The sequence below is a fragment of the Limulus polyphemus genome, unplaced genomic scaffold (assembly GCF_000517525.1).
Source record: "Limulus polyphemus unplaced genomic scaffold, Limulus_polyphemus-2.1.2 Scaffold3535, whole genome shotgun sequence".
In the NCBI taxonomy this organism is placed as follows: Eukaryota; Metazoa; Arthropoda; class Merostomata; order Xiphosura; family Limulidae; genus Limulus; species Limulus polyphemus.
Window position 1 is genome coordinate 30053 of NW_013669145.1, and position 16029 is coordinate 46081.

Here is a 16029-nt window from a genome sequence, read left to right on the forward strand (position 1 = left end):
AATTTTATAGTTATGACAAACATTCGATTTAAAATTTTACAGTAAGGAAAAACATTCGATTTAAAATTTTATAGTTATGACAAACATTCGATTTAAAATTTTACAGTAAGGAAAAACATTCGATTTAAAATTTTGTAGTTAGGACAAACATTCGATTTAAAATTTTACAGTTAGGACAAACATTCGATTTAAAATTTTACAGTTATGACAAACATTCGATTTAAAATTTTACAGTTAGGACAAACATTCGATTTGAAATTTTACAGTAAGGAAAAACATTCGATTTAAAATTTTATAGTTAGGACAAACATTAGATTTAAAATTTTACAGTTAGGACAAACATTAGATTTAAAATTTTACAGTTAGGACAAACATTAGATTTAAAATTTTACACTAAGGAAAAACATTCGATTTAAAATTTTATAGTTATGGTAAACATTAGATTTAAAATTTTACACTAAGGAAAAACATTCGATTTAAAATTTTATAGTTATGGTAAACATTAGATTTCAAATTGACAGTTATGACAAACAATCGATTTAAAATTTTACAGTTAGGACCGAAACTAGATTTGAATATTTATAGAGACTATCGTAACTATAAGTTCTGAACATTTCTAGAGAGACCAATTACAAGACTTTATATTGTGGACCGTTGACTATTTTCAAACTCTGTTTACACTTCTAATAGTCTTCAGTTTGATTCTGTGTTTTATTTATTCATATAACTATACATCAGTAAACTATGGAACAGTCCTAATATGGTGATATACAATAAGTTCACTTTCTAAAAGCTTTTTTCCATTCCTTGTTAATAATTTCATTTGAGTTTACTTACTAGTAATAAGAATTTTTGTAAGTTACTTCTTTTGCAGTAGCTTTTGACGAAAAAAATTTACTTAGACAGATATGATGTTTCGGCACTTGAGGGACCATTCTAAAGAACGCAGCTTATAACGTTAAAATATCCTTTTAAGCCCCCCAGTGACACAGCGATATGTCTGCGGACTTATTCCGTTAGAAACCGGGTTTCGATGCACGTGGTGGGCAGAACATAGATAACCCTATGTGGCCTTGTGCTTAATAACAAACAAACAACAATATCCCTTAAATAAAATAAAAACCCTCCTCCAAACCCACTTTAAAAGCTATAACATAGAGAAATTATTTCGTTGTTAATGTTATTTCTTAGTTAAGTTTGAATCATTATAACTGATTACAAAATTAGAAATGACTTTTTTAATTTATGAAGAGTTTGCAGTACTTTATATTTTTTACTTATATGTGTATTTCAAATGAAACAAAAATTATATTTTCCTTCACAATTCGGTGATATTCATCAGTTTTATACATTTTCTGTACAGATGACGTCCTTAAACGTTGTTATGGTAAAATAGGATGTTTCTCAATCGGAGAACCCTTCCTTTCTCTGTATCGCCCAGTCAACCTGTTTCCTTACCCTCCTGACTCCCTCAATGTTAACTTTCTCTTGACGACCAGGAAGAATCCTAACTACTTCCAAAGACTGACCACTGATGAAATCTCCAAGTCAGGCTTCGATCCTACTAAACCAGTGAAGATACTTGTGCATGATTATCTGGAGGATGTCAATCATGACTGGATGCTGGTTTGTACCAAGTTATGTATTTACCAATCATAGTTAAATCCAAGCTTTCAACAAGCTGTAGTTCTGGGTTAATAGTTTTCTTGTCACTTAATACACCAATCATAGTTAACTCACAGCTTTCAACCAGATGTAGTTCTGGGTTTATAGTTTTCTTATCACTTAATACACCAATCATAGTTAACTCACAGCTTTCAACCAGATGTAGTTGTGGGTTTATAGTTTTCTTATCACTTAATACACCAATCATAGTTAACTCACAGCTTTCAACCAGATGTAGTTCTGGGTTTATAGTTTTCTTATCACTTAAGACACCAATCATAGTTAAATCCGAGCTTTCAACCAGATGTAGTTGTGGGTTAATAGTTTTCTTATCACTTAATACACCAATCATAGTTAACTCACAGCTTTCAACCAGATGTAGTTGTGGGTTTATAGTTTTCTTATCACTTAATACACCAATCATAGTTAACTCACAGCTTTCAACCAGATGTAGTTGTGGGTTTATAGTTTTCTTATCACTTAATACACCAATCATAGTTAACTCACAGCTTTCAACCAGATGTAGTTCTGGGTTTATAGTTTTCTTATCACTTACTACACCAATCATAGTTAACTCACAGCTTTCAACCAGATGTAGCTCTGGGATTATAGTTTTTTATCACTTTGATACACTAATCGTAATTAAAATTCACCTTTGAATCACCCGTAACTCTGGGCCAGTAAAGTAATGATTTTCCTACAACCCACTAATAAATATAAGATATAATAGGAATCGAAACTTTAGGAATATGTATCAACTAGAAGCTTTCTGTTTTTTTTATTATTATTATTATAGTGTTTTATGCTTATAACATCAAAAACTTTCCGGATCTTGTTTGCGTGTAAGAAGTCTTACTGACAGAGTTGTACTCAATTTTTAGTTTAAATATTTATCTAATTTTTAACTTTCAGCAAATGATTCGAGAACTCCTGACCTACGACGACTACAACATCATTTCCCTGGACTGGTCCAGAGGTGCCACTTCCCCTTACACTCAAGCTGTGGCTAATGCTCGTATGGTTGGAGCTATTCTCGCGGAATTTTTAACATTTTTACAAGTAAGTTTGTTTGTTTTTGAATTTCGCGCAAAGCTACACGAGGGCTATCTGCATTAGCCATCCCTAATTTAGCAGTGTAAGACTAGAGGGAAGGCAGCTAGTCATCACCACCCACCGCCAACTCTTGGGCTACTCTTTTACCAACGAATAGTGGGATTAACCGTCACATTATAACGCCCCCACAGCTGAAAGGGCGAGCGTGTTTGGTGTGACGGGGATTCGAACCCGCGACTCTCAGATTGCGAGACGAGCGCCCTAACCACCTGGCCATGCCGGGCCTACAAGTAAGTCATGCACACTTGTTGACACTTGGGTGAAATGAAGGGAATAATATGGAAAACAATAAATCATTGAGGATTAATTGCACTTTATAAGAATGATTTTTCAGAACCTGTGCTCCCCTTGGAACATCTCAAATCTATAAGACGCGTGTGTGATGCTCTTGAAAGAATGTAACCGCGCAAAATCGAAAGTAGAACTACACATTTGGCATTTATACGTTTTATGGTAAATAAAAAACCTCAGAATAACTTATTATAGATTTTATGTCAAGAGATTGAGGGAAAAAGCAGTAATTTCACTGAGAAAAAAAAACCTATATTTAATTGATCCACAGATTGATCCTACACAATGTTTAAAGCTACTTCCCTGACTTGACGCAATAAAATAATTAAAAATAAGCCAGTATGTTGAACCTGGCTCACTAAAAAAAATATACAAGAAACCCAGATCATTGTACCAAACCCAGTTAAATATATATATATATATAGAACCTGATCGAAGTACAAGCAAACAGGTATCCACTGTATTAGACCTGATCTACAAAAGCAACTATAAGTATCCATGTAATGTATCTGATGTACAAAAGCAACTACAAGTACCAATATAATGTATCCGATTTACAAAAGCAAGTACAAGTACCAATATAATGGATCTGATGTACAAAAGCAACTACAAGTACCAATATAATGTATCCGATCTACAAAAGCAAGTACAAGAACCAATATAATGGATCTGATGTACAAAAGCAACTACAAGTACCAATATAATGGACCTAACCTACAAAAGCAACTACATGTACCAATATAATGGATCTGATGTACAAAAGCAAATACAAGTAAACCAGTATAATGAACTGACATATTAAAATATTAATATTAAAGCAGTATAAAGGATCCGATGTACTAAAACAGTTGCGAATAAGCCAGTATAATGAATCAGATCCTCAAAAAAGTTACAAGTAAGCTAGTATAAAACACTTAACCTACTATAACATTTACGAGTAAACCAGTATAATGGACCCTACCCACCGATATTTAGCAATATTTCAGTTGAATATTAAAATATTTTTCAAATACAGATATTTCGTTATGTTATCCACTAGTGCTGTTTAAATTCTCATATGATGATATAATTTAGGAAAAACAGTCTGTGCCTCCATCAAACATGCACATCATAGGGCTAGGTGTGGGAGCCCATATTGCCGGATACACAGGAGAGAAAGTTCCAGGTCTTGGTAGGATAACAGGTAAGGCAAAGTTTTAAGTCAACTCCTCTTCATCAAAGGATTCTGATAACAACTAATCTTTTCTGAATGTAAATATTTATTGTTGTTTTTAATAGTAACTTTGACAATGTTCAAACCTTTTGTTAATAAAACAAGTTTTTCATCTTCAGTTCGAACATGTTCATTTCAGACTTATTGTTACAGTATCAAAAGTAATATATACCTTTTGTACGGTCCACTTACTGTGACACTATTTATAGTAAATTTTTCCTTATGTACGGTGCCTTCATTGTGACATTCGAATAAAATAAATGTCGCCATAATATCTCAAGATTCAGGCATAGCCACCCCTAAGTTGGAAATGCTTGCCATAAAACGGGTAATCAGCCCGTACCACCCGCTATCTACACAGCTACTCTTAACCAATTAGCGGGATTCACTGTGACTTTTATAACGCCCCCACAGCTGAAAGTACAGAGTACGATAAACGCTCTATAGCAAGCTCGAATTTTAGACCTTCCAATTTGCGCTCTTACTACTAGGCCATGCATAGCTCTCTGACATATAAGTATTTCCTAAATCACTAGTGATAGTAAAATAATAAAACATAGCATTACTACAACATTATCCGGAGAAATGTATTATGGGTAACATTAGTAAGAGCAAAATGGCGTGAATGATATTTTTATTGTAGCATTATTTAAATTGAAATACCTCTATCATATGATGTCTTACATAACGTTGTATTATGTAAGTAATCTTATATGATGTAATTTTACTGTAGGCATAGTTAGATAAAGCATATTTTATGCGTCAGTTACAGAATACTTAAAGCCAGAAATTTTGAGAAAAACAAAAGTAGTAACTTCTATGAAATATCGCTTCAAAAATATTTCATGATAAGAATGACTGTTTATTAACACAGGCCTTTCTTTATACATCCAACTTTTAATGAATTGTTTTTAATAGGACTTGACCCAGCTGGTCCATATTTCCAAAAAACCGATCCAAAAGTCCATCTGGACCCCTCGGATGCTGAATTCGTTGATGTCATACATACTAATGACGAGCGAATCGTCGTAAACGGCAGAGGTGAGAAGTAAACAAAAATAAATTATTTGTTTTGTGTATATGTCTCATGGTTTTTTTTTGTTGGGTTTTTTTCCTTTTAAATATGAAAGTAGAAGAAAAATGTTGAGAATTAAAAGATTATCAGTTTTGTGTTATGTTTCTATAATTTTCTTAGATGTAAAAATCCATAGGAAAAGATTTGAATAGTAATAAAATTGTCACTTTTGTTTTCAAGTGTTTTCAAAAAGGGTTAGAAATTAAAAGATAAAAATCGATACCAAAATTACCAGCTGAAATATTAAGACTGTAAGACAGTTATCGGTGTTATATTATAATTGAAGTATTTTCCGAAAGGTGAGAAATTAAAAATGAGAAGTTAGAGATCATTCAAGATCTACTTACCCTTATGTGTAGTAGCATTGATCAAGATATACTTAATATTATAGTGTTTTATACAGAGTTTTTGTTGGGTTTCTTCAAAGGTTTAGCTTGTTAAATGGCACGATCTCTATGGCCCAAATTTATTGAAACTTGCGAGATATTTACAGTCTAAGTATATTAAAAGTCACGATATTTACAGTCCAAATATATTAAAAGTCACGATATTTACAGTCTAAGTATATTAAAAGTAACGATATTTACAGTCTAAGTATATTAAAAGTCACGATATTTACAGTCCAAATATATTAAAAGTCACGATATTTACAGTCTAAGTATATTAAAAGTCACGATATTTACAGTCCAAATATATTAAAAGTCACGATATTTACAGTCCAAATATATTAAAAGTCACGATATTTACAGTCCAAATATAATAAAAGTCACGATATTTACAGTCCAAATATATTAAAAGTCACGATATTTACAGTCCAAATATATTAAAAGTCACGATATTTACAGTCTAAGTATATTAAAAGTAACGATATTTAGAGTCCAAGTATATTAAAATTAACGATATTTACAGTCTAAGTATATTAAAAGTCACGATATTTACAGTCTAAATATATTAAAAGACTCTCAGAAATGATCATTTTCTGATCCAACCAGCATGTACCAAGGTATTTTTTCTACGTGACTTGCTCTCCATGCGTCATATTAAAGGTGAAACAGAACTTGTTTCGGAGCGTTTATTTAAAATAAACAATGTAATATAACCGGCTTACCTTACAAGCTGTGCCAAGATTCAGTCTCATAATGTTGGTTTTTGATTATAAAAAAAAAGGGAGGGGTAAGAAGCAGTTATGCGAAAAGAGAAATAAACACTTAAAATGGTGTAGAATAACTTTATTACGAATATCCAAAACAAACTGTAATTTCAAGAAAACTTATTATTTTGTTTTTCACATACTCTTTTTAATTTAAGAGTCCCCTTAATAGTTTATGTATCTATTAATTTGTATATGTTTTACTCTACTGGTTTTTCACTTTCTGACTTTCTTCTCTCTATTTCTATCCATTTATCTATCCATCTACATACAAGGCATTAGATAGAAGATTAATTTGAGAAAACAAGTAGGATATTCTTCTGAAACTTGACGAAGTTTGTTTATTAATATGAAAACTTATATTTCTTTATACAGTGATCGACAAGTTAGAACCCAGCGGTCATATCGACTTTTATCCCAACGGTGGCAGAAAGCCTCATGGTTGCAGCAACACTATCGGCGAGTCACATAGCAGTGGTATGTACTATAGCTACTAGTTGTAGCACAGACAGTTACGTACTAGAAATACGCATGAAAGATCACGGACATGTAAGGTATGACGTGTGGCTGTTAATAATTTTTCTGAAAACAAGAAAAGTGAGACCGTGCAGAATTCACATACTGGAATCTCCTCACCAAGCAGGTGTTTCTGCTTGTAAAGTTATTATATCTCCAAAATTACGGCTTTCATTTTTTTTTCTAATGGTTATTAAACATAGATTTTGACAGTGTTCTTAATGTGTGACAACATAACTCAAGAGCCCTGTCAAAATCAACACAGCTACAGATAAGACTGACCATGACTGAAACCCGCATGTAGTGATGTATGATGACACTACAAATGGATCTCAGTCGTGGTTGGTCTCATCTGTAGCTGTGGTTTGTAACAACACCACAAGCGGGTCTCAGCTATGGCTAATCTTATCTATAACGCGAGTTTGTAACAACACTACAAATGGATCTTAGCTGTGGTTGGTCTCATCTGTAGCCGTGGTTTGTAACAACACCACAAGCGGGTCTTACCTGTGGCTAATCTTATCTATAACGCGAGTTTGTAACAACACTACAAATGGATCTTAGCTGTGGTTGGTCTCATCTGTAGCCGTGGTTTGTAACGACACTACAAATGGGTTTTAGCTGTGGCTAGTCTCATCTATAACTATGGTTTGCAAGTTATATTTCAGTAGCTATTCCTAACTTTTGTTGAAAGCGTAGCTGCTTAACTTCAATCGTTAACAGATAACCCTGAATAACAATGTTTTTGACAACAGCTGGTATTTTAACAGCTAATCATAAATAGTGTTGTTTTTGATAATAGCCCGTATTTCAGTAGATAAACCTGAATTGTGTTGTTTTGACAACAGTCCTTATTTCAGCAAATAATCACAATCAATGTTGTTTTTGGCACTAGCTGGTATTTCAGTGGATAAACCCTGAACCATGTTTTTGACAACGGTCCGTATTTCAGCAAATAATCACAATCAATGTTGTTTTTGACACTAGCTGGTATTTCAGTGGATAAACCCTGAACCATGTTTTTGACAACGGTCCGTATTTCAATGTTATTTTCTACAACAGCCTGAACAATGTTATCTAGACATCATCTCGTATCATATCATATTTCCTTGAAAACAGACCATATTTCATCATATTATTTTGAACTGTTTTTTATAACTTTATATTGCAACTTCTTTTACAGGTCATTATGGCGACTGTGACGCCGTCCCATCCTGGCAGCTGTTTACGGAATCTATTAACACTGACTGTCCATTCTACGGCTATGTGTGTGACAGTTACCATAACTTTACAGCTGGCAGATGTACCGATGGCTGTGGTAACGGCTCTCTATGTGCATCGCTAGGATTCAAAGCTGATAACTGGCAGCAGTACAAGAAAACTGAATCCGTCAAGATGTACTTATCTGTTGGCAAGAGTATACCAGCGTGTCGTAAGTAAAAATCAACAGATAGTACGGACAGAGTTTACACAAGGGTGTCGTAAGTAACAACAAACAGATAGTACGGATAGAATTTACACTAGGGTGTCGTAAGTAACAACAAACAAATAGTACGGATAGAATTTACACTAGGGTGTCGTAAGTAACAACAAACAGATGGTACGGATAGAATTTACACTAAGGTGTCGTAAGTAACAACAAACAGATAGTACAGATAGAATTTACACTAAGGTGTCATAAGTAACAATAAACAGATAGTACGGATAGAATTTACACCAGGGTGTCATAAGTAACAACAAATAGATAGTACGGATAGAATTTACACCAGGGTGTCGTAAGTAACTACAAACAGATAGTACAGATAGAATTTACACTAAGGTGTCATAAGTAACAACAAATAGATAGTACGGATAGAATTTACACCAGGGTGTCGTAAGTAACTACAAACAGATAGTACGGATAGAATTTACACTAAGGTGTCGTAAGTTACAATAAACAGATAGTTCGGATAGAATTTACACCAGGGCGTCGTAAGTAACAACAACCAGCGTTTTCTAAATAAAAGCAACAGATATTATACTTTGTATGTTGGTGAATTTTGGTCCCGCACCTTAAAAATTAATAAAACATTAACCGCTATATTTTTCACACATCTCAGGTATAATGAAGTAGATAAATCATATTTTTGTCGGATAACTCGATATCTTGATAGAAGGGCTAAACAGTCTAAGAGGTTCAACCAATTTCCGAACAACTGTTGCTATCGTGAAAATACAATGCAACTATATGTTGTTTTCACTTTTTTCCGTAATCAACATCTTAAGTACAACACTATAGTTTCTTTGGAGTTTTAATATTATGTATAGGTTGAACTCAGTGCACGTGTGTAACTTACTACTACTATTACGTACAGCAATAAATAAGAAATAAAACAACTTTCAAAGTATCAATTCCATCTCTCTCCATAGGCTACCATTATCACGTGAAAGCTGAGATTGCAGAAAGGAAGAAGACAGACAAAGATGACGATAGCTCCAAGTTAGGCCCACTTCGAGGGCTCATGTTTTTGCGCCTTACAGGATCAAAAAAGCAGACACAACCCCTCCAGGCCACGAGAAAGTAAAAAATAAATTTAGATTTTTTATGATTTTTAAGAGACGTGAGGACTAGATTTTCTTTTCTTTTTTCAGGGATTTATAAAATAAAACATGAAACGAATAAGTAAGATATGACATGTAAAATTTTCACGTATCTTGTCATCGCCATCATCGAACTCTAAAATTACTAATTAAAGATAATGTTTTTCTTATGGCAGTTGAAGTGGTTAAATTGGGATTATGAAAGAGGAAAAACTCTCATTCTTGATCCAATTTGACATTACAATCAGAAGACCAGGAACATTTATAGTTCAACTCCTCAAGAGGCAAAACTCCATTCCAGACCGTTCCATTCGTATTTAATCCTGGTTCATAATACTATTACTTCTGCAAAAACCATTACGGACACTAATGAATCAAAACCAAAACTAATTAAGTAAACATGAGAAGATTTTTAATATTTTTGAATATTCGATTATATTGTTTTTATATTGGATGTGCAATCCAAACTGTAAGTATCCACGTTTGATAAAAGGGACCGATTGATAATAAAAGTAAATTATAATGTAATCAAATACTTAATTAGATGAAACGTATTTTTAAAACGCTTACTTTGTCACTTTAAAAAAAAAACCTATGTTGTTACTCCGAATTATGTCAAATTATATATATATAATGGAATAGTAAGTAAGATATTGTTATACCTTTATCCTATATGTGCTATATAATAGAGTATCAATGTGAAGAAAAAATAAGTGAACGAATGAGATTGATAAGTTTCTGTTACTGTTTTATGTGTTGTACCTCCTAAATATAGTATTTTTATCGTTTGACGAATTTCAGTAATTGAGTAATATTACGAATTTTCCTTTCATTAGGCCTGTTGACTTCACACCTGAAAAAGCTGTTGAGTTCTTGCTAAGTTCGAAAGATCTTGGCAGTATTATCAGGCTGGACGTGGAGTGGCGACCTTTACAAGTACCTTCCTACGATTATACCTTCGACAGTTTCAACAAGCAAGACGGCTACAATAGCAAACCACCAGCACTTCCAATCGAACGATTTGAAGTAAATAATTTGGAAAGTGGAATCAGGTAAGCGTAAAAACAGAGTTATGTGGCTATTGTTTGGACAGTTTAAAACAAGAAAAACAGTAAGAGTGAATTACCTTACCCATCAGAGTCTAGTGTAGATGTGAACAAAACAAACTCTTAGTAAAACGTTATGATTTAATTTTTTATAAATCAATGATGCGGCAATTAAGACCTGCGGCTTCTAGAGTCGGTAGCTTGGTTACAATCAACTATGTATCTGCCCCTGTAAGTGGAAACTAAGACCTTGAGCTTCCAGAATCGGTAGCTTGATTACAATCAACTATGTATCTGCTCCTGTAAGTGGAAACTAAGACCTTCAGCTTCCAGAATCGGTAGCTTGGTTACAATCAACTATGTATCTGCCCCTGTAAGTGGAAACTAAGACCTTCAGCTTCCAGAATCGGTAGCTTGGTTACAATCAACTATGTATCTGCCCCTATAAGTGGAAACTAAGACCTGCTGCGTTTGAGATGCAGTAGCTTGATTAAAACCAAGATATACTCCTGTAAGCGGAAGCTAATATCTAAGAACCTGGAAGAGGACTTGGATTATACTTCTATCAAAAAAAATAAAACGTTGGTCTCATATTAAACAAACCCAACTTTTTAGGTCTTATTTCATTTGGATTGGTGAATCACTCAAGTAATCCCAAATAAAATTTATATACATAAGTCGTTAGAAACATTTTGTAAATGTAAAACGATGTAGGGATGGCAGTGCCAAAAATAATGCAAACAACAATACAGGGATGATACATGTATCATCCCTACACGACTTTCAATATTAAAATTTAATGCTATACTGTAAAATACATTAGTACAAAATGTATCATCCCTATGTTCTTGTTTGCATTCTTCTTGGCGCTGCCATCCCTACAAAGTTTTACATTTACCAAATGTTTTATATTACTTGATTTGTGACGTTTTCCCCCTTGCTGGTAATTCCTGTTTCACCTTGTGAAAGGAACACCAAATTTTTGTAAGAAAGCTAACTTCTATGGGTAATGATAACATCGTTTACACTAGAATTATTGTTATTTTTTTAAATTACTACCAGTTATTACGATTATGCGATTACATCGTGCACTGCACAGAAACACATAGAGGGAATTTAAGTTTAAACTGACGATAGTGATAAAACAGTTGTAGAGTTATCTCGACTGAAACAAGAAGAAGAAAGATTAACAATTTGGTGAGTTGGTCACTTTCTGGTTTAGTATCTTAGCTATGGTTTCTTTCCTCGTTTTTTTTTTTTTGTTGTTGTTGTTTTATTTTGTTGGGTAAAGAAACAAAGAAAGTGAATGGCAATTATTCTTTAAAGTAAAACTTTCTGTCATTGTTGATTTTTTTAGCGTGCATATTTGTATTATGCCTGTTGAGTACTTGGCCATCCCTATGTATAGAGTCTACCAACTCAACGATAACTTTGTGTATTTTACACCTAGCTTATGGGCACTGATATTTTTTGGATTTGGTTGTATTTATCGTCTAGGATTAGAAATCAGATATCACACACAGTTGAAAACTCTCTTCTCTAACATAGCTATACATTCCATAAAAAAAGACACCTTCTGACAGGATTTTTAGAAATACATATTTGAACCTTCTAAATAATGAATAATCAAATTTAGAGACTTTAGAAGACCGGAGCTTAAGAATTCAAATTTTGAAGCTTGTGATCACCCTCATAATATCGGGAAGTCTCATCTTTAAACGAAATTGTTAAACACCTTCAAAAGGTAATTTTAGGTGGCTACCATACTAGCATGGTTAGAATGAAGCATTTATCATTATAAATATACTGGACATGATCACGAAAGCTGAATAATTCATCAATTATATTTTTCTTTTCAGGGAACTATTTTGTCCAGTTGGAGAACCAGTTCTTTATGCAAATGAAGTGAAATATCTCTACAAGGGCGGGACGTGTGCACAACCTTAAAAATAAAGAACAAAATGTCTACGAGAACTAAAATATATGTTATTTTTGATATTATTTCATTAATGGTTACAAAACTGAACATTGGATATTTTTTATGTTATCTTAAGGCTTACTTTATGTAAAATGTTATTATTTTATTATTGCATGGTATTCGTAAAAAGCGTATTACTAATTATTAACTTGCTTTAGTTATTGTTAAACAAGCAGATACTAGTACTTTTTAATATTTTCTACTCTTTCATGCTAAATTGAACTAATTTTATTATCATCACTAATTTTAATGTACTGATGTCTCTTTAGCTACTTAGAAATTACTAAACATATTATCATACTGATAATTTTAAGGTGCTTAAAAGTGCTAGACATATTGCTGTAACTATACTTATAATTACTCAGCCATTATGAGAAGTAAATTATTGTACTGATACCTCTTTATTTACTTAATAATTACGAAATTTATATTGTCATAGTGATACTTTAGTTATTAAACGCGTATTGATGTCCGGATACTTAACATTATCGTTGGTTACTGAATGATTAAAAGCTGTTAGTAGGATATTATATACGATAACATTTTTATTCTATAGGAGTTTTATTCAGTTATAGTTAGACATTCGTTGGTATTTATATTCCTTCTAAATTACTATCCAACGTAAATATTCTTATTTATCCAATCATTGTGAAACGTATATTACTGCGTTAATACTTCTGTATTTATTTAATTATTATCAAGGGTATATTGTCGCACTGATGCTTCTTTATGTACTTAATTTTTTAACAACACTTGTTATTCTAATACTTCCTTGCTTATCAAACACATATAATGTTGTGCTGTACCCACATATTAGCCTGATGTATACTGGGAAAATAGATTCAACAATTAATTGGTACGTATTTTCAAAATAACTAAACTACAACTTGCAAACTATTAATCAATATGAAATGTGATCTTTTCCTGAGAACAAATCATATTGCACTTGGGTCTGGTGGTTAGGGAACTGAAATTGCAATCTCCAGGTCGTGGAATCGAAGCCTGTCGCTGATCATGCTTGGGGGGTCGTTATAACTTGACGGTCAAGCCCACTATTCGTTGGTACAGAGTAACCCAAGAATTGGCAGTTGGTAACTTGGTAGTGTTAGTGCTGCTTTCCCTCTAGTCTATTACTTCAAAATTAGGGACGGCTAGCGCAGATAGTCCTCGAGTAGCTATTCGCGAAATTCAGCAAAACAAACAAAACACCTTACACTAAGGTGTGAAAATGGTGTTGCTCCGCAAGAGCCTTCTTGCATGCTACACTTTCTGCAGTGATATCAGGCCTCAGGTATATAAAATAATACGGTTCACATATGTTTACACCGGCTTTATTATCGTGTATGTTCATCTCGAGAGGTATACAACCCCTGCAGAATGTTTCCTCAACCCATTTCCAACTAACTCATTTTCCTGCTGATCCAGTGTGGCTTTTAGGTAAATGGAACGTGAAACCTCTCCACGTTCCATGGGAGGGTAAGGTCCGGATAAATTACTGAATTTTTCATTCTAACCATTGTTCAAGTAGCCAGCGATGAAGCGTGAACGGTGTGAATGTCATCGTCTATCTCTGAAGTTGGCACCAAGATCTTGTCACATTTCTTAATGATGAACAAATCAAAAGGTCCATCGGAGTACATGTTTTTTTCACTGCAGGCAAGGCGTGAATCTCTGATGGAAGTACAAGTTTGTTCATCGTAATGAATGGTTCATGCACGTAATAGGGACAGTATCTAGTTAACCAGTAGCCTTTTGCTGGTTTAATTAGACCTGAATTAGAATGTTGTAATTATATCTTAAGAAGATGAGTTCACTTTTATTAAAAGTTTGCGAGTCATAGTTTAGTTTCTGAAAAAAATATATTGCAATAATATTTTATTCCCTGGTTTGTTTCTTCAAATACATACAATCATCACACGCGTTATTTTTTATTAATATAAATTTTCAAGTGTCTATTTCTGTTTCTAAACTGTCCTGATATGATTGATTTTTTTTCGTCGCAATCTGCTCTCAACGAAAACCTGAGCTTCATGCTTTTTGTTTATTAAATTAGTACTGCTATATTTATTTTTCTTTATACTGTATTAAGACTATAACAATAATTTGGATATAAACAAGGATATTTCATTGATTTCTGTTGAAAATTTCGTTACCTTTTAAATATAGAAATATAGTATCATTCAAATTGTCATTTATAATAATTAAGACACAAAGCATTCAAATCAAATATATTTACATGATAAAGTGGGTACGTATAACGACAAGGCTTTTGTTTTATTATTTAACATTGAGGAAGGCTTCTGGTTTTTATTTTCTTTGACAGGTAGATTTCGAACTTGTTAACTTCATTAAGGTTAATTTTACCATATTCAACCATTCTTCTAAATAATTCATCGAAGTAAAATATTATATAATATTAAATATAATATTATGGCAAGAGAGAGGTTAATTTTGGTAAAATTTCAAAGCATATTTAATAAATGCAAAAATCCACGTGATTTTGGGTTTCTTTATAGATATACTGAAATCATAATATTAAAACCGGTTTAAATGATTTCGAAAAAAAATAGTGCTATACTGAAATCAATATAAATGATGTTTTAGTGTGAAGTAAACAATAAACTCACTTTTAAATTACGCTGATTTCTATACTAATCAAGTTTATGTTTTCATTTCTTGGCTCATTCTAAGTTAGCAAGAAAACTTCTCAATTGTAAGAGCAGTAGGGTGTTAAAATTCTCGCTGTTAATTATTGTAGAAGCAATGTGTGAAGAATGACGAAATAAATTTCTGGTGTTTGTAACATGTTTAACACGCTTTATCTAATTTATTTTGAAAGCTTAACAATATTCATCACGAAAATTATATTTATCTTCATATGAATGGAGAGAATTGTTCTACATGGAGTTATAAAAATCCACTAATAAGAACTTGTAAGTTAAGTTGTTGTGTTTCTTCTATATACCAGTACTAAACTACAAATTAAAGAATAATTATGATATTTAGTATAACATTTTATTGAGATTGCATATAAGTATACTAAAAAAGTGTATGAATTATTTAGAAGTTTTCTGTATGCAATCCCTCAAATATAAGGGTCTGGCATAGCCTAATGGTCAGCTTGCCGATCTGTCAAGATCGGCTAGCTAATCACATACATATGTATATATACATACACACATAGATATATGTACATACACATACACACACACACACATATATATATATATGCCGATGTATACGCTCCGTACTTTCAGCTGTTGGTGCGTTATCAAACAATAGTTTGTTTCTTTGTTTGTAGTTATGCACAAAGCTCAGAATGGGCTATCTGACCTGTGCCCACCACGAGTATCGAAACCCGATTTTAGCGTTGTAAGTCTGCAGACATACCGCTGTGACATT

At 32.9% G+C, this 16029-nt stretch overlaps 1 protein-coding gene across 2 annotated transcripts in view; it reads left to right on the plus strand.

Moving 5' to 3' along the window:
* The window catches only part of LOC106469535 (pancreatic triacylglycerol lipase-like), a 43873-nt gene extending 28437 nt beyond the window's left edge, over window positions 1-15436 (plus strand). For both annotated transcript variants that reach the window (XM_013930034.2, XM_022398073.1), the window contains exons 2-10: window positions 1364-1626; window positions 2578-2724; window positions 4144-4252; window positions 5201-5323; window positions 6883-6984; window positions 8207-8455; window positions 9433-9583; window positions 10440-10655; window positions 12509-15436. In XM_013930034.2, the coding sequence (XP_013785488.1) occupies window positions 1364-1626; window positions 2578-2724; window positions 4144-4252; window positions 5201-5323; window positions 6883-6984; window positions 8207-8455; window positions 9433-9583; window positions 10440-10655; window positions 12509-12596 (1448 nt within the window). In that variant the 3' untranslated portion in view covers window positions 12597-15436. The remainder of the gene's footprint in view (window positions 1-1363; window positions 1627-2577; window positions 2725-4143; window positions 4253-5200; window positions 5324-6882; window positions 6985-8206; window positions 8456-9432; window positions 9584-10439; window positions 10656-12508) is intronic.
* The last annotated feature ends 593 nt before the right edge of the window (window positions 15437-16029 follow it).